General features: G+C 38.6%; 1 protein-coding gene across 3 annotated transcripts; it reads right to left on the minus strand.

Moving 5' to 3' along the window:
- Positions 1-1,383: 1,383 nt before the first annotated feature.
- On the minus strand, positions 1,384-18,936 carry kif3a (kinesin family member 3A). Of its 3 annotated transcripts, none has more exons than XM_034883570.1 (18): positions 18,752-18,936; positions 17,766-18,048; positions 17,393-17,537; positions 16,635-16,719; positions 16,331-16,436; positions 15,630-15,769; positions 15,295-15,492; positions 14,910-15,084; positions 14,707-14,805; positions 10,414-10,419; positions 7,793-7,949; positions 7,472-7,652; positions 6,368-6,478; positions 5,992-6,117; positions 5,334-5,387; positions 5,130-5,198; positions 4,872-5,002; positions 1,384-2,475 (listed from the first exon to the last, which is right to left on the minus strand). In XM_034883570.1, exons 1-18 carry the CDS (start codon positions 18,755-18,757, stop codon positions 2,427-2,429), a joined length of 2,121 nt encoding a protein of 706 aa, XP_034739461.1. In that variant the 5' UTR covers positions 18,758-18,936; the 3' UTR covers positions 1,384-2,426. The 3 variants fall into 3 exon arrangements, with proteins under 3 accessions (XP_034739461.1, XP_034739459.1, XP_034739462.1); XM_034883568.1 differs by having other exon boundaries at positions 10,414-10,422; XM_034883571.1 differs by lacking the exon at positions 10,414-10,419 and having other exon boundaries at positions 18,752-18,935.
- Between the last annotated feature and the right edge of the window lie 253 nt (positions 18,937-19,189).

A 19,189-nucleotide genomic window follows, 5' to 3' on the forward strand; every position in this document is an offset into this window, starting at 1 on the left:
TGTCAGCATAATGGCAGAATACATAAGTAGCAACAGTAGTGTATGTAGGTTATTCTGCTCAACCTGATTGCTCGCTCGCAGTCTCTTTTAACAACATGAACTTTACAATCCTTACACTGACGGCGATGTTCGTGATGGTCTACGCAGCATCCCTACGTAAGACAAAAGAACAGCTACTAGATGATATTCTTCAAAGTGCCTCATCCGTGGAGAAATGGGTCACTGAATCGGTAAGAAACCCACACAAACAAAAAACATGTGGTTTGTTTGTTGGTTTTATGATATACTGACTTATATGTCTTCTCTTGTCAGAAGAGTAATATAAGAGTGAAAGGGATATCAGATAGCGGCCCAACGTGTGTGGTATGTTGGACATCTTTTCTGATTATTGTTATTGTACATGATATAGATGTATAACTTGTGAAATTCTCAAAATGACGTTACGCCTGTTTCTCTAAACTGATTAAGTCAGAACTTTAGCTTTTTAAATAACACTTGTGCCTTTCTCTACACAGAAAGGATTCTTCTGTTTGGCTGAGAAGTCTCTGAAGGATGCCAATATATCATCAGCCATTAATGTACCAGATGCAAAAAAGCTCATCAGTCAGTTGACTCAATTAAACAAAACGGTAAAAAGGAATTCAGTGTCATTGAACATGCTTATTAGTCCTAAACTAAACCAAATATTAATCAATTAAATTTGCTTACAGTGACTCTAAAAGGCATCCGTTCTAACAATGAATATGCTCTTTAATGTAAAACATGTTCTATCACTTTGTGTGTTCAGATCTCTGTGCGCTTAAAACTAAAATTGTCATTATGATTTTGTTTCAGAGTGTTAATACCAGTTGTACCCTGACCACAACCCACAAAGGCCACCTAAAAAAACTTCTCGAAGCCATCATCAAATGTACACATTTGTGCAAGGAACAACTCATCCAATGTGTTTGAATTATTTGGAGTGATCATATGTATTATTTAACACATGTAATCTACATAACTTATTTCTATTTATTGCAAATGTAATATTTATTTTCCTACATATCTTATTTTTGTAGTGTTTTTATTTATACATCAATAAATTATAATGGCCCAGTGGTTTGTCGTTTGAGTCCGTAATGTTCACAGCATGTCTGCTTATGTTTTAGTTATCAGCGATCTATCCTCATCATTCAAGTCAAACGGTCTTGCCAACCAGTAACAGCTGTTTAACACCGAACACTTTTTTATCATGACCTGTTTCTAAGACACCAATTACTTACTGTTCCTAACAGTGGGAAGTGCAATTAAAAGTATGTTTTTATGGCTCTTATTTGCCATCAAAACCTTTTTTATTTATTTAAATCCAAATAAACATGAAACCAAGAAAGATCAACAATAATGTGAGATGAAATGTGTAAAATAATTTAATAAATAGAATATTCAGGGGTTTGGTGGATGTAAACATTTGACATAAATTATGATACAAAATAAATCTCCACTACAGTTTGCCTCCACTACAGGATATCATAATATGAAATTGTCACACAAAAACATACTAGTGCATTAAACTAAGGCATACTGTATGTATCGTGTAAGTTAAAGTAACACAATGGGTTCGGACATTTGACAATAAATAATAAGACTTGCTTAGAATAGCGAGTGGCACTAACATAAGAGCTGGCTGGCATGCATGTCCCTATGCTTCACAAAAGGAGAAGAAGTATAAAATGCACTTTTCAGTTACATACTTATATTACATACCCCCCTCTACTTGTTCCCTCCACATTAGTGTTTTTTTTTAAATCTTTTTTCTTCTCCATGTTTATTTATTTTATTTAATAACACTAAGGCTACAACTTGTGCTCAGAGTATAATGATTTCCTGTAATTTAAGTGAATATACACCCTTAATTAGAAATAAATTGTAATGTATTTATATCAGCATGGGCTGTTTCATTTGAAAGCAGGAAATCAGTAATCCAGACATTACAACTTAACTAAAGTGTGTTCAATACACTCAACACATTTCAGAGGATATGAATGCAGTTATAGGTACACAATTCTATTTTCAACACTCTGAAATAGGATTCTGAAAACCAATGAATTTGCAAGTGAAATAGGTTCATGGTTGATTTATCCTTAATGCTAGAGGTGCTAAGGTAAAAGTTTTAATCAGACAGAAGCTGCTGCCACCGAAATGCGTTCCAAAGTGACATTAAAATGTTGGACATCCACAAATACAAATAACAGGTCCCCTTGGCCAAGAGGTCTTAATCCTATCATGGGTGCAGCTCATTCACATTTCAAACCATACCAGCAATACAGTGTTTTCAGTTAATCTTTTAAATAATGTCGAACAATAAATTCTTCAGACTCGACTAATGAATTTGTTTCCTCAAGTAACATGACATTTTCAGTAAAACCAAGCTGTCTTCTGCGCTGTCTTCACTGCAGAAGGGATTCGATCACAGCATCTGGCTTTGCAGATCTTTTCCTGTGGGGAGATTAAGTCTTATCAACTTCAGAGAACTTTCAGCGCTCTTATTTCTCAGAATAACAGTATATCATGATAACAGCAAATACCATCATGTTCACGCTTCATATCGACATTCAATAAATAGACTAATTATACAGAGCTACCAAACATCCACAGCCGGTAACATTTGTCTTTACTCATAAGAGCAGGATCTGGAAATAACATTCTACACTGCCTACCACCGTGGCAGGCGAGAATTTATTTTGTCCGCCACTCAGAAATTGTATCTGTCACTTTTGAAATGTACGCGCAGCTGAAAGACTGGATGCCAGTGAATGTTCAAAGCATAGTAAATTCAGAGTTTTAACAACACAGAGGCTTTTAGGAAGCCCTATTTTCCAGAGGTGGGCTGCACACATGGACGTGCATACATGAATGCATTAAATGTATGTAGTGTCACTAAAGTGCAGATAATCTGTGTGAAACCACAAGCTGAAATGGCAAAAGGGCAAAACCTTTACAAACAAGTTGCGAATTACCACAGAATCAGGGTTATCAGATCAAGATCTGATATGAGAAAGGCAGAGTATGCATAAAAGACATAAGGCATACATGCAGCAGTGTATTCAAGACCCATATACAATTAATCCTCTCAATAGTAACTACAGTGGGGAGAAAAAGTATTTGATACACTGCTGATTTTGCAGGTTTTCCTACTTACGAAGAATGTAGAGGTCTGTAATTTTTTATCATAGGTACATTTCAACTGTCAGAGACCGAATCTAAAACAAAAATCCCCAAAAATCTGATTGTAATTACAGAGATCATACGTTTTCTGTAGTTCTTGACCAGGTTTGCACACACTGCAGCAGGGATTTTGGCCCACTCCCCCATACAGACCAACAGATACTTAAGGTTTTGGGGCAGTTGGTGGGCAACACAGACTTTCAACTCCCTCCAAAGATTTTCTATTGGGTTCAGGTCTGGAGACTGGCTAGGCCACTCCAGGACCTTGATATGCTTCTTTCGGAGCCACTCTTTTGTTGCCATGGCTGGGTGTTTAAGGTTGTTGTCATGCAGAAAGACCAAGCCATGACCCATCTTCAATGCTCTAACTGCGAGAAGGTTGTTGGCCAAGATCTCGCATTACATGGCCCCATCCAACTTCCCCTCAATGCGGTGCAGTCGACCTGTCCCCTTTGCAGAAAAGCATCCCTAAAGAATGATGTTTTCACTCATCAGACCACATGGCATCCTATTCCTCCTCTGGATCATCCAGATTGTCACTGGCAAACTTCAGATGGGCCTGGACACGCGCTAGCTTGAGCAGGGGGACCTTGCGTGTGCTGCAGGATTTTATTCCATGACGGCGTAGTGTGTTACTAATGGTTTTCTTTGAGACTGTGGTCCCAGCTCTCTGCAGGTCATTGACCAGGTCCTGCAGTGTAGTTCTGGGCTGATCCCTCATCTTCCTCATGATCATCGATGCCCACGAGGTGAGATCTTGCTTGGAGCCCCAGACCGAGGGAGATTGACCGTCATCTTGAACTTCTTCCATTTTCTAACAATTGGGCCAACAGTTGTTGCCTTCTCACCAAGCTGCTTGCATATTATCATGTAGCCCATCCCAGCCTTGTGCAATGTCTACAATTGTATCCCTGATGTCCTTGCATAGCTCTCTGGCCATTGTGGGGTTTGGAGTCTGTTTGATTGAGTGTGTGGACAGGTGTCTTTTATACAGGTAACAAGTTCAAAACAGGTGCAGTTAATACAGGTAATGAGTGGAGAACAGGTGGGCTTCTTAAAGAAAAACTAACAGGTCTGTGAGAGCCGGAAATCTTATCAGTTGGTAGGTGATGAAAAACTTATGTGATGCATTAAAATGCAAATTAATTATTTAAAAATCTTACATTGTGATTTTCTTGATTTTTTTTCAGTTTAAGGGTACCTCTGATAAGAATTACAGACCTCTACATGCTTTGTAAGTAGGACAACCTGCAAAATCGGCTGTGTATCAAATACTTGTTCTCCCTATGGTAAGTAACTGCAGGTGAACAGTCAGTAGAACGGGGCATTCACAAGATGCCTACCAAACTATTATTGTTGCAACTTAACTGATAAGCTGCACAAGTTGTTGTTGCATTCTTCAGGCTTCAAGTGCATTACTACCACCCTGTGGTCTGGGCTGACCTCAATCTAGCATGTAGCCAGAGGCACCCAAAACAGATTCAAACAGATATGTAATCTAAGCAACGGAGATGCATAAATGCATCCGAGTGTACATTTGAGTGCAAACCTCATAAGAGATCCTTGAAATGACTAATGTAAAGGCCAAAGACTGATCAAAATAACTATAATACTCAACAGGATGTGAATCGTCAGGCAGTCTGTGGTCTGCATAGGAAGTAGATTACCTTCTCCCAGTTTTGGGTCGACCACTCTTGCCACTTTTTGATGTTCTGGGTCTCTCTAGTTTCATCAGTGACTGCCGCATGCTCTCCTCTGTGTAGGCCAGATACACGTGGGACAAATCCACCTCAAATGGCTACAAGAGGAAGGGACAGACAACAAGAGAGCAAAGTTAACAATACATTGTCAAGGAGTGAAAATATGAACATTATTCTTTACACAAACTATCACACAAAAAGTAATAAAAAATCCCCAAAACTCACATCTTTTTCTTTTTTGTCTGGAGCAGGGGTCTGTTTTCTCATGTTGTTGCCAGTGTATGCCACACATTTCTGAAAGTCATAAGATACAGTACAAAGACACACATTACTAAGAAGTATTCCTTAACTCAGAATTTGCAATTTGAGATTGATGTCAATCAAACTGGAAACCACAGTGCGGGCTTGAGATAAGCAAAGTGAGCTTACCAGCTGCCACTCTCCAATGTCTTCATTCCAGTGCACGTAATTCTCTATCATCTCCTACACAAGAAACATGAGAAAATATAAAAAACTGGAAGCAAGGACAGACATTATTATTGATGCAAAGCTCCTTAAACTAGCTAAGCTACCAGTTGGTTCATGCAGGTGGAGAAACCACCTGAAAATGCTTGTTTTCTGAATGGATTTCGGATTGATCAGGGCAATGCTGTGCAGAATATTCTCAACACTGATAGGCTTTCGTGTCACAGCCGCATGCCAATTTTGCACCCAAGGTAAGAAATTTAAAGTTGCGCTTCGCATAGTTCACATCGCCCGGCACAAATTCAAGTCTTTGCTTGGACTTTGTTAGAGTAGCACATTAACACTGATCAACATTTTCTGACATTTAATAGACCAAAAAACTAATTGATGAATCGAGAAAATAACTGACAGATTAATCGTCAATGAAAATAAGTGTTAGTTGCAGCCCTATACTGTATGTAATGATCCTGTGCAAAACGTTTGCAGTGAGTTTGTTGTGTAGAGTTGTTTTTATAGTTTGTTTGTGTGCATTTATTTACATTTAAACCCTACAAGTGATGATATTAAGCAAAGGCAAAATACTGAAACCAGTACACAAGTACACAAACATAAACATACACACCTGGTATTCCTGGGGAATAAAGTTGTCTATGATGAGCATCTGGAGACGCAGCTCTCGACTCAGCTGGCGGATGTTCTCCAGGAGGCCCTCAATTTCTCTGTGATGCTCTTGCTGTAGATCTGCCATCTAACAGAAAAACAACAACCACTGTGGATCAATTTGTTTCTTTCCCCTGGCCAAATTATGATTCATAATTTATCAGTTTAAGCTTGATTGAAAAAGTATGTTACACAATTTTCTATAGGAATTCAGGCTGTCATAATAATGAGGCAAATGATCCTACGTGCTATATGATTGTCTCTACACACCACATCAGCCTGCGGCCCTGACAGGGCATGTACGATCTCTCTGTGTTACTCTTTAATGTTCCGCTTACTTCTGATTTGGCGGCCATCAGCATGGTCCATACTTTCTTCAGCTTCTTGGTCTTTCCTTGAGCCTCCTCCTGCAGACTAGTGTACTTTTCTTCTATGTCCAGACGTTCTTGCTGTTTTAAGAAGAGAGGCAGAGGGATCAGTGATTCTGCAGAAGCAAGCAATTAGTCTGTGGTCATGCCTGTGAATAATCTAAATAGATGGAGGCCTAAGTCAAAATGGTGTTTTAAAACTGTCATTTGTGTAAGTAAGAAGGTGTTTTCAAATCTTGACATTTGCATCACTTCAAACTGAAAGGACACAACTTCCCTTTTTATTTCTCTGAATGGTGCTTGTACACAAAGCAAGTGAGATAGTGAGTATTTTCCAACCACAATGTTGTAGCCATTTTAATCCAAATCAAGCCATCGTCACGATTGACATATTTAGAGTATGTGGTATCTGATGTCATATCTTGACACCCACCGTGTCGCATGGTAGAGTGGCAGACAGCTGATGTCACATGTGTCTTATTTAATTGGGTTGGTAACTCATTTGTTTACTTAAGATTTCTTAGCAAAAAAAAAGTATTAACTCTAGGATGAAAGGTAGATGGTTACAGCTCGACAGTGGTTGGAGTTATCAATTTGATGCAACTAATGCACATATTCATGCAATAATTTCAGTTCATACTGACAACAGCTTGAATTACGAACTACTCATCATCAGCGGGTTTTTATATTCTTTAGTTTGCACATCAAAATAAATTGTACATAGTAACAAATCAATCATAAAAACGTGCAAGACAAGAAACCCAAAGGGGATTATAAAAAGTCTCCATTTAACAGTATGATAACAGTTTAACATGTAATAACAACGTAGGAGAGACAAAACATTAAAGATGAAAGAAAATTTGTTTAAGTGCTTTGGCTACATAAAATAAAAAATCAGATTAAACAAGAAGTCACAGCAGTGATGACTAAGAAAAAGATACCGTAGGTGAAAGGTAGAAAAAGTGTGACGGGAGATAATTAAAACCTTTAGCTCTACAGAAATGACGACTAAACTGAGACATGGATGTACGAGGTATTTGGTATTTGGACTGTTTTTTGGTCATCTACACTTACCTCTTTCTCTTCCAGCTCCCTCCGCAGCCGCTCCGCTCTCCTGCGACGTTCTTCCAGTTCATTGTTGGACTCTTGCAAAAGCTTCTCCTGCTCCTCAGCCTTGGCCAAGAGATCCACCCCACCCACGATCACCTTCTTCTCTAAGGCCGACAATTTATCCAGCAAAAGGTGATGCTCTTGCCTAAGGGGTAAGAGATGGAGCGCACTTAAAATCAGAGTTTACCACATCCACTAACAACTGAACTAATAAATACCAGTTTTATGAATACCACATTTAAAAAGTTCATAAAAAATTCAAATATTTCTCTTTCATGGACTCACTGAGCTTTAAGTAGGTCCTTCTCCCTCTTTTCCAGCTCTGCCCTTGCCTTGTTCCTCTCCTCCTCCTCCATGTCCAGCTTAGCCTCCAATGCCTTTCTTTCCTCTTCAATCTTTGCCTGCATCTCCACCATCTTGTCCGGAGAAACCTTCTTCCTCCCTTAAGAGCGACACACAGGGAACCATGGTGTTTTTAATTGACAGGTTGTTTTAGATGTATTTTCCTATTATATATGCCAAGTTACTTGTCAGTGTATGGGTTAAAATGTAGGTTACAATTGTAATGCAACACATTCTATACTGTGGTTTTTAATCAGCATTAGTAATATTAATATGTGCCGTTTTAGATCAGAAATTTGCGCTACAAATGTATTTAAAGCCCAGTTCAGATCAAAGATTTGGGATGAGACAAGTTGAAACTTGCAACTACTTGCAACACACCGGTCTGCAATGTTCTAAAACCTGCCAGTTTACACCAACGAATCAAGATGGTGAATCATTTCCACAGCAATGATTCTTTGTACTTTCCTTTAAACTTCTGACTTCTAGGCTTTTCTTTTTTTTTAATTGCCAGATATTTATGGCGTCTTAAAATAGGAATATAAATAGTGATAGGGAGATACTTGCAACAATTGCATTTCTAGTAGTGATAACACGGCAAAAACATTGTTTTATTTCTTGGATTCCCTGCTTTGTTTGAACGCTGCACCCTCTTTTCAGTCACTATCTAGCTTGCAAGACCCCCCAACGTGCTGGCGGGTTGTCATTTGGCCTCCGTATAACGCTGCCATTTCAACCAGCTGTTTGTAACAGGTTATGTTTTGGGGCTTTTCTTGCCTTTATTTACAGGACTAATTAAGTCAAGAAAGTGGGAGAGAGAGAGGGGATGACATGCAGCAAAAAGTCACAGGTCGGAACCAAACCCGTGGCCACTATGATAAGGAATGAGTCTCAGGGGCTTCATGGGGCTCCTGAGTCCCAGGCGATGCCATCAGCTGGCTTGAGTTGAGCTGGGATGGGCCAGTTCAGACCGCTGCATCCTTTCCCTGAAATAGTCTAACACGTGGTTGCATAGTTGCAAATCTTTGGTCAGATCTGGGCTTAAGGAACCTTAGTCCTAAAATTATAGAAAACCATTTTATTTAATATAAAAGAAATTAGAGCCCGACTGATAAAGGATTGTTATGGGCGATACCGATCCAATATTCCAATCCAATAAAATCCAATATTCTGATACATCAGCCGATACATATTTAAAAAAAAAAAAAGAAATCCAGAAACACGTAACAAAACATAAAAAGTCCTTTGAACTGTCCTGACGGCACCACATCCCTGTGTTGCCAACAGGAACGTAGGACTCTTTTAAATCGGCCATTGTAAATGTCAATACCGATAGTTCGGGCAATGCCTAATATCGACCGATAATATTGGCCCACCAACATATCAGTCGGGCTCTAAAATAAATGAATACATACATAAATAAATATGCCTATAAAAGAGATCCTGGAATAATTACATGAGGCAATAAATGCATAAATAAATGAAAATATAAATATATAAATTATTCAATATAGTTCAATAAAAAAATAGTTTTACTTTTATTTATTTCATTGACTTTTATCTCATAAGTACACATTTATTTACTTTTAGGAGACTTTTATCTCATGTCACATTTCTTTATTTCCCTATCTATTTATTCCTACTTGTTATATTCAAATGAGAAATGTGGTTATCTCTCAAATTCCGACCAGACCAAAGCAATTTGCTAGGGAAGGCCTGCTGTGCTCCCTCTCCCTGCCTCCCTCCGACTCTACGTCTCTCCCCACTGCCAAGAGAAAACTTTGCTATGAAGTGAGCAGATACCAGCAACAAAGATAAACTTTCAGTTCACAATTGTACAGCACCATGGTCTGATCCCAACAAATTTCTTGTCGCTGCCATTAAATTTGCTAATCCAATTAAGATTGAATCACCCGCTGTCCTTCTTGCAAATCAGTCTTAACTGTGGGGATTTAGCCAGGAAATCAGACAAATCTACCACGCAGATAGTAATGTGATGGCAATGCTTGGCTACTAGCTAGTTTCTTTAAGTCTGAAATAATATCCCCTGGAATAAATAAATGTACATATGAAATAAAGTCCCCTGAAATAAATAAAAGCAAAACCTATATAATAAACTATATTGCCTTGTTTATATATCAACATTTATTTAAATATGCATTGCTTCATTTATTATTTATTTGTATTTATTAATTTATTAAATATGGAATAAAGCATCATTCCATACAAGAGTGAGTGCCATTGAGATACATTTTGAATTGTTAATGCAGAGTATTAAATTATTGTTAGTGTTAGTAGAATTTGAAAATAAGGGAGCATTTATTAAGTGCAAGATTGTCATAATGACATGGTAACTATGTGAATGGAGAGCATGAGCCACATGGATGGTAGTCATGTATGGACAGACAGAAAAATGTTAACCCAAATTATACATAAACAGGTTATCAAATTAGTTTGAATTAATAAAATAGCTACTGAAACACAAAGCTGCCATCTGGATAATTTGTGCGAGTAGAGTGACCATTGCTTCAGGACAGTAGGACTACGTAGATTCTTACACCAACCTCTTTCTTCTTGAATTAAGAGGTGTTAGCAAGTCAGACGGCATTTGCACCAGGAGGAGAAGAGAGAGAGAGAGAGAAAGAGAAGATAAGCTACATATTACAGAGTGATCTCGAAAGTCTTATGACTTTACTGAGTGGAAAACCACACACAGAAGAGTGGGAGAAGTCAAATAAGAGAAAGCAAAGTTTCAGTAAGAATAATACAATGTAGGCGACGTGATGGTGGATCGACATGAGGCAAAAAATGGTCATAGGGATAATGAAACATGATGGGGGTGAATTACGCCTTTGAGGGAAAGGAGTTACAAATGATATATGAAGCCTGGCAGAGGTCAGGTGTTAACTAGTCTGGATCAACAAAAGTATATTTCCAAAATAAAGCCTGGCATCCGTCAAAACAGTGTCCACTTAGGTCATGCTTAAAAAAAAGTAAGAAAAATTAAACTTTAGATTGTGCCCTTTTAAATCTCATGGATCTGTCCCAAGACATCCTTATCAACACACCAAGAACCTTTGCAATCAACTGCATGTAAAAGAATATGTGGGTAATGTTCAGTCGCAGTGGGGGGGATATGGGCTATAAGCCAACAGAAGTAGCACAAACATAGGGAATTTATTAAGCCCCTTTCACACATGCACTGTAACCAATAAATGCTCTGGGAAAATTTCCTCTGGCAATTTGCCTATTCCTTAGTCAATAATATAATGCAGACTAGAAAGACTTCACATGACTCCTTTTACTGGCAGCACAAGTTGTTAATTCAGAATTTTCTGTTCTGATAAGAAATCGGAATTTGAATTTGCATTTGGATCTGAATTATAACACATAGTGGCAAATGTTAAGAAATCCTTTAAAAGGGGAGACCTGGTGGTCTGATGCTTAAGGTGCGTGTCACTAGTTTATGTCGGACCGGGGACCTTTGTTGCATGTCACTCCTCAACTCTCTCTTCCCTCATTTACTAGTGCAGTGCCTGTTCAAAACATGCCTGTTTGCAACTGGCCAATTGCTTGGCCTCTTGTATTGCTGCTTGTGGCTTTCAGAACCATTTTACTCCGAAATAACTAACAGAAGGTCTCCAAAGCACTTAATAACCCAAATGTTGGTCTACACTACTGACTTACTGTGTACTTATACTTCAGAACAAAACTTACATTTACCTTACAGAGAATGTTGCCAATTCTGATTCTACTCACAAAATACCGCCATTAAAATATGATGCATTAAACTATCCAGCATTGCAGTATATTAAGAGTTGAAAATCCCCACCTTGAAGTACATTGAGCTTTTTTTACGTTAACTAAACATTTGAAAGCTGAACTTGCATTGTGCCGCACAGGGGTTTTTATATGGCATAAGTCTCCTCCTGAATGTGTTTCTTTTTTGTAAAACTCAACCTCTAACATGTTGCAGGTTCAATAATTTGCGGTTTGGCTGTGGCTCCGGGCTGAGCAGAGTGCAGAACAGCCGGAGAAATGTTATATATATACACAGTGAGGAAAATAAGTATTTGAACACCCTGCTATTTTGCAAGTTCTCCCACTTAGAAATCATGGAGGGGTCTGAAATTTTTATCGTAGGTGCATGTCCACTGTAAAAGACATAATCTAAAAAAAAAACTCCGCTGCACGGCGTGTACCACAGACAATTAGAAGAAGTGGCTGATATCAAGAAATCCTACCAGTGGCTGGAAAAGGCTGGACTGAAGGACAGCACAGAAGCACTAATCATGGCAGCACAAGAACAGGCACTCAGTACAAGATCAATAGAGGCCGGGGTCTACCACACCAGGTAGGACCCCAGGTGCAGACTGTGCAAGGATGCCCCGGAGACAGTACAGCACATAACAGCAGGGTGAAAGATGCAGGCCGGAAGAGCGTACATGGAACGCCATAACCAGGTAGCTGTCATAGTGTACAGGAACATCTGCCACGAGTATGGGCTGGAAGTCCCAAGGTCAAAATGGAAGACACCTCCTAAGGTAGTCGAGAATGACCAAGCTAAGATCCAGACTGACAAACTGGTGATGGCTAACCATACATACATCGTGTTGATCGACAAACAGCAGAAGAAGGCAGTAGTGATAGATGTGGTGATCCCAAGCGACAGCAACATCAAGAAGAAGGAACACGAGAAGCCTGAGAAATACCAAGGGCTGAAAGAGGAGCTAGAAAAAATGTGGAAAGTAAGAGCAAAGGTGGTGCCAGTGGTAATCAGAGCACTGGGGGCTATGACCCCCAAACTGGGAGAGTGACTCCAGCAGATTCCAGGTGAAGCATCAGAGGTCTCTGTCCAGAAGAGTGCAGTCCTAGAAACAGCTAAGATACTGCGCAGAACACTCAAACTTCCAGGCCTCTGGTAGAGGACCCGAGCTTGAGGATGACACATACCACCCCACAAGGGGTGAGAGGGGGATTGTTTTACACACACACACAAAATTCCTTTAGAAACAAAATCCAGACCACACCTGTATCTGACTTGGCAACAAAAGCTAATCACTTCTCTCTTGGCCAATATATTCAAACTCACTTCAAATAATACTTTTGTTGAGAATAGATACTCTTAACAGAGGTTAAAAAGAAATTGGGTTTCTGATGTTAAAATTTCCATGCAGTCCTGTTGAGATTTGAATCATGTGCATCCATCTGCAGAAAGCTTTGCAATTTCACCCTATGATATCAATAGGACAAAAAAAACATATAAAGTCAACCCCTAAAGAGGAAATACTACGAATGACTCAAGCGGTATATGAGAAAAGTCATCAGGAAAAACCCCTAGGAAAACCACCTATAACATATTGAGTGCAAATTAAAAAATTTAAACAAGACCACACTTAAACACATCAGTTAGGTCATTCCAATTTTCACCTTTCACTAATGCAAACTTTTTTTCTTTCTTTTTTTTTAAATATAAACAAACATGTTAAAGCAACAAACACCATGCAAGCAAATCAGTAATCAAAGAGAGAAAAACAACCTTTTAAATATTTTTCAGTTTTTAAGTTAAGCAGTGTGGCTGCTGACAAGACTGCAAATCCTCTGTCAAATTTTATTTATGTCTAAATTGACAAAAAGCATTTCTCAAAATGAGCTACAGTTTGTTTTAACAACTATTAGGGATGCTTAAGAGGGGGCAAGCCTCCAAATGCATTGCCTGTGGTCAGCAATCAAGTCATAGAGATAAACAGCCAATCAGCCACAAAATCGGCTTCCTAATCATTTAGACAGCCTGTATGGTTTGATAACTACTACACTCTTAATCCTTGATTAATTTCTGATATGCTCCGCAGTGATTCCACCATGTTGTGAAAAGAATCTGGATTATTAACAAGTTATCGACACAACGTTGAATTATTCTAAGTATCAAGGAGCTCATTGTAAACACCAAAAACACTTCTCTACATTAATCTTCAAAACCAGAATTTGTACCAAATCCATGTGTGAAAAGGGCTTAAGTTTGTGGGCAGGTGGGTTGGTAGAGCAGAATGCTGCTCCAACTCACTATTCTGAGGTTTATCCTCTGTCTCAGTAGGTGATGGCACTGAGGAGGAGCAGGCAAATTCTGAGTTATTGCTGCTGCTATCATTTTCTGGAAAAGAAGCAGAGGAAGCACCCCTCCCACCAAAGCCCACAGTGAGAAACAGCTAGAGAGCCGTCAGTTTGCAGAGCTTAAAGTAAAATGTAGGTTCTTTATGTAGATCCAACAAATCAGAGAGCACCTGTGTAAATTGCAGATACAGCATAGCCCCATACTCACAAAAGCTGAATGATTTAGTTATTATTATTTCAGAGTAACCTAACCTGGACACAGTATTGCAGTGAAAAATAATGATAACTGGAAATTAGAAAGACCTAACCAAAGAAATAAAATGTTTATTTTTTGGGAAATCCCAATATAAAATCATCACGGAACATGGCCTCACAGTGTAGGCATTGCAACATATTGTGGTGACCTAATTGTGTTCTTTTCATCTATATTTAACACCTTCCATCTAAAAAAACAGAAAAGAGTAAAATGTGAGAATACAAGGGAAACTCCTAAATGAGAAAGGTGTTATGTTTATGAAAGCCTGGTAATAAAAACTAGAGACCTTTAAGCTAATTCAGCTCAATTGTTATCTGAGGAACTGAATGCTGACATATTACTATTAACATGCTGACAAGAGATTAAACTGATGTATAGCTAAGAATTTACAAAAAACACTCCCCTCAAGAAGATTGTATTATCAGATGTCCAGTCATTTGCACTCATGCACCCTTACATCTACAGTACGTGTGACTTAACAAATTCTTACCTCTTCTTTTTCTGCGGCCTTCTCCTGCCACCCCTCCTTCATCATCACCTTCATCCATCTCTTCTGATCCACTTCCCTCTGATCCAGATATCTCTTCACCTAGAATCGCAAAAAAACACAGAAAAAAAAAGACAAGTCAGTCTTGAAAAAAGAATACCTGTAATCCAAACAGCATGATTACTTTTTACTGTGTGGGTTATTACCTTCCACCAGTTTCTTCTTTAGCTCCTCAATCTCCTTCTGAAACTGGCGCAATAGGGCATCCTTTGGATCCTCGTTGATCCTGGCTTTGTTCTTGATGTTTTTAGCCCTATTAGCGTAGCGCAGGGTACTGATGGTCTCATCATAATTATAGTCTGCGGGGCCTATATTTGCACACTGGTGGGGAGAAGTATGCCATTTAAAAAGTGAGGCAAAAACCGTTATGTCAAAGTAAAGTATTTAAAAATGCTTAGAATTTATAAATGCTTCGGAAATGCACATTTATAGCTCTCTGAAATTAAGAATTTGTTGCTTGATGACCACTTAATGTTTAAAAAGAGTTTGTTGCATAAATGCTTCTAGTACAATTTTCAACATTCACTCTACCATCATGGTCTTGGAGTTTCCTCCTAGTGAATCCTGCAGCAGACGGGTTAGTTTAGAGTTCCTGTAGGGCACGTGTGTGCTCTTGCCGTCCACCAGAGCAGAGATGACGTTACCCAGTGTGGAGAGAGAGAGATTGATCTTTGTCGCTTCCTTTAAACGCTGACCTGTGGCTCCAGTCTTGCCCTGTCTTTCCGAGCCCTGTAGGGGTAGGGGGACACATTAATTGGTTTTGGTCAGATATGTTGCGAGAATTATACCCTAGTTACATCTGTATCATCTCATTTTCTTGGAAGTAGTTTATTTTTACTACGAAATTTCTGGCCGCAGATACGTACTGCAAGATCCACCAAATGAAGCTTTCCCATGCGCACATGCTGGTTTCCATCCACACCCTTCTCGCTGCACTCGATGGTGATGGTGAAGATAGCATGAGAACGGGAGCTGTGTTCATTCATGTTTGTGGCACCGACAGAACCTAAACACAGTGAAATATCGTTTGATCAGACATGACTTTTTTTTTTTTTAAAGTATATAAATGTGCAATGGACTTGGAAATTAGCAATTATCTGGAAGATGACAGAAGCACATTGCAATAAAGTATAAAATACAACATGACTCATGAGTATTATGTACTTAAAATCTTTAAAAGTTGGGCTGAAAATAGATTTTTATCTTTTGTCAGCACTTTATAAAATTTCTTTTCAAGCTTTTTCTGACTTCCAACAGCACGTAAATTATGCACAAGCAGTCTTTGCCCATAAGCCCATTGCTTAGTTTTCATGCATAGCATTTTAAATAAAGAAATAATTAGATATTTTATTTGATGTATATCAATTAGCTAAATCCACATGTTGTATATGATGCAATACTGAAACACTTTAAAGTTCTTCAATATTTCCATTTCTTGCAAGCAAGGTCCTTCTTATGTGGTTTCATGACATATTGCGCAGATAAACATCTCCGTAAAAAATAAAGATCAATGTTTGATTTTGTGGGTAACTTTTTCCTTTTTCATGCTGTCAATGTTTCTCCTCACGGTTTTTGTGGCCCATGGTCATTATCCTGTCCATGTCATCGGCATTGTTCACAACGTAACCAGACAGGTCTTTGATATACACGCCAACATCTGGTCTTTCTTTTACCTGTGAGGAAAAATTGAAACTCCATCAACTGCTGTCAGCCTCAAACAGCCAATACAAGCAAATCTATTCAGCCATCTTCTACAAATGTTTCTGTTTGGTAAAATGACTGTAGTGCCCTTTATGAAAGGTCCTTCAAGACACTTTTGATATGAATCACTGAACTCTATGTTTTAGTGTTGGTTTTTAATATCCTTTTACCTCTAGCCTCTGCATCTGATCTTTGCCCAACAGGTCTCGCACTTCCTCATTGTAAATCTCCAGATATGAAACACGAACCAAAAACCTGTGAAAGTTAAATGTGTATTCAAATGCTGAAATGTACAGCTGCAAATGTCAACAGGCCTTGTCAAATTTTCACTCACACATTGCTCAACAAAAACTCTGTTTACATGTAGCCCTTTTATTTTTTAATAAAAATGCCTTGCATAAGCAATATGAAAAGAAAATCTATTCTTTTTTTTTTTAAAGGGTGGGCTAAACTTTTTTTCTTTAAATGCTTTGCCAAAACACACTGTATTCTCTGAATATGCATGAGCTCCCTCACTTGAGTAAAATTAGAAATGCACAACCCTCACCGACAATATTTGTTACATTTCAAGTTTTGTTCTTAAAGAAACAAATTTTGAATAGATGTTTTTGCTTGCAGGGCAATAAACAAAAAAAAGCCTTGTTTTTCAGTAAGACTCATTACATTTTGTTTAGATAAAACTATTGCTATTCAGTAATAAACTAATGCAGTTTACCCGTTAAAAAGTCCTGTCTACAGATTACTTTATTTCAAATGATTGCTTGTGGTGGTGTGTGCATATTAGAAAACTAAAACAAGACACCAAAGTTTTCACTTAATTTGTTGCTGATGTACACTGGGAATTGTCTGCTGGACTAATTATGTGTGTAGACCAAATTAGTTTTTTTGCTAATTTTACTGAATGTCTGCCAAATGATTGCTTTCTTACCTTGTGTCACCCTCTGCCTTGGCAATGTGACCAAAAACATGAGCAAAGGAATTTGGGATTATTCCTCTGAGTTCTGGCACTGCTCTCACACCCTCCATGGTGAATGTTTTTCCTGTGCCAGTTTGCCCGTAGGCAAAAATAGTGCCTGAAATGAACAGCAGAGCATAAAATCACAGCTCCAGTGCCAGTAAATAATATGAAAATAAAATAATAGTAGTTATTATATTAGGCCTATAGCACAGTTTATTTAGATTAGACTTAATATAGGCTACAAAGTGCTTGTTTAAAATGTCTAACAGTGAATACAGTCATTGCAATGATTTATGATGCACTTTTTACAACAATGGTTTATAAATAAAAAATACAATTTTACCATTGTATCCCTCTAATACGGAGTCAATGATGGGGCGGGCAGTGAGATTGTAAACATCCAGCTGTTTGCTGTCTGGTCCAAACACGGTGTCAAATGTGAAAGTCTTAGGAGGCTCATGGGGCGTCTCCAGTTTGTTAACCGTTATGGTCCCACGATTCTCGTCCACAATTACGGCCTGTTTGTGGCTCATCATCTTCTCTTTCTGGTTGAAGGGACGACATCTAACCACCACCTTGACATTATCATTGACCTCCTGCTTGTCAGGTTTCTCAAGCTTATTGCTCTGAAAAAGGTAATGAGAGAGATATTCCACAGGATGTAACGTTAAGATATTATGTAACGTTAGTGGCAATCAACAAGCAAACCTAAAATTGCAGTTAACCAACATGGACATATAATAGCTGTCAAGTAGTAACACCAAGTAGTCAGTGTGCAGTATTACGTTACACTGACTAGCTACTACTATATACTAGCTACATACATAATGTGAGGGTGCAGCTAGCTAGTTAAGCAAAGACTGACTCCTTCAAAATGAAACTAGCTAGGTATCTGCTTTGCATTTTTGTGGGTTATTAACATTAGCAAGGAAATATGGGCAAACGTTACTAGCTAATGTTGAATAAATGGTTTGCTGGGTTGCTAATACATATATGGTTGCTAGGCAGGCTAACGTTTCTAACGTTGGAGATAACGTTAGCTAACTAGTACGATAAATGGACAATAGCCAATTTGGTAACACATTTTTTATGCCAAATACCCCACACTATTAACACTTCGTGCTAATTAATTTGTGGTAATGGGAAAACACACGTCGAAAACAGTGTACCATTTCCTTGTTTCCTAGCTAGCTATAGCTACTAGCTACACAAACGACAACTGTTAACCTAACGATGCTAACCGGTTAGCATCACATCAGGGAGGTCGGAGGAAGGGAGGAACCCCTTTGCAAGCAAAACAAATAGCTACAGTCAGGCGTGACGACTTACCGGCATAGTGAGAATACAGAAAGGCGATTATAGCATCTAAAATTGAAAATTCAATGTTTGAAAGGCGTTGTTCATTTGTCTCTATCTAGGTAATCCGAAAAATTGAAATGCCCATATCATCAAGGGCTCTCACATCCGATAGCTTGTTGTCAAGTCTTTGTCAGACTGCGCATGCGTTGCATGTGTTGGTGGAAGAAGGTGGTCTTCTTTAATTGTCTATGGGTCTTCTTCAGTTGTTTGGTTACAGTATACTGTAGCTACTAAATGCCATCTTTGTGATCATATTATTTAACATATCGGGCACATACATAGGCAAAGGTGGACAATGTATGTTTACTGTAGGTGATGCAGTGCAGTGTAATAAAAGTACAAGACTCCAAACATTAGTTGTTGCTGGGCCCCATTAACCCCCACACAGTCTCTGTGCATTGTGTATGA

The sequence above is a fragment of the Etheostoma cragini genome, chromosome 10 (genome assembly GCF_013103735.1).
Source record: "Etheostoma cragini isolate CJK2018 chromosome 10, CSU_Ecrag_1.0, whole genome shotgun sequence".
NCBI classification, from domain to species: Eukaryota; Metazoa; Chordata; class Actinopteri; order Perciformes; family Percidae; genus Etheostoma; species Etheostoma cragini.

What these genes read in the sequence shown, in the direction of transcription:
- kif3a (XM_034883568.1), bottom strand. An exon ending in CGTATTAGAGGGATACAATG is followed by an intron (nt 17,538 to 17,765) that starts GTAAAATTGTAT and finishes TGTTCATTTCAG; the next exon opens with GCACTATTTTTGCCTACGGG. An exon ending in AAAGAAGAAACTGGTGGAAG is followed by an intron (nt 14,806 to 14,909) that starts GTAATAACCCAC and finishes TTGCGATTCTAG; the next exon opens with GTGAAGAGATATCTGGATCA.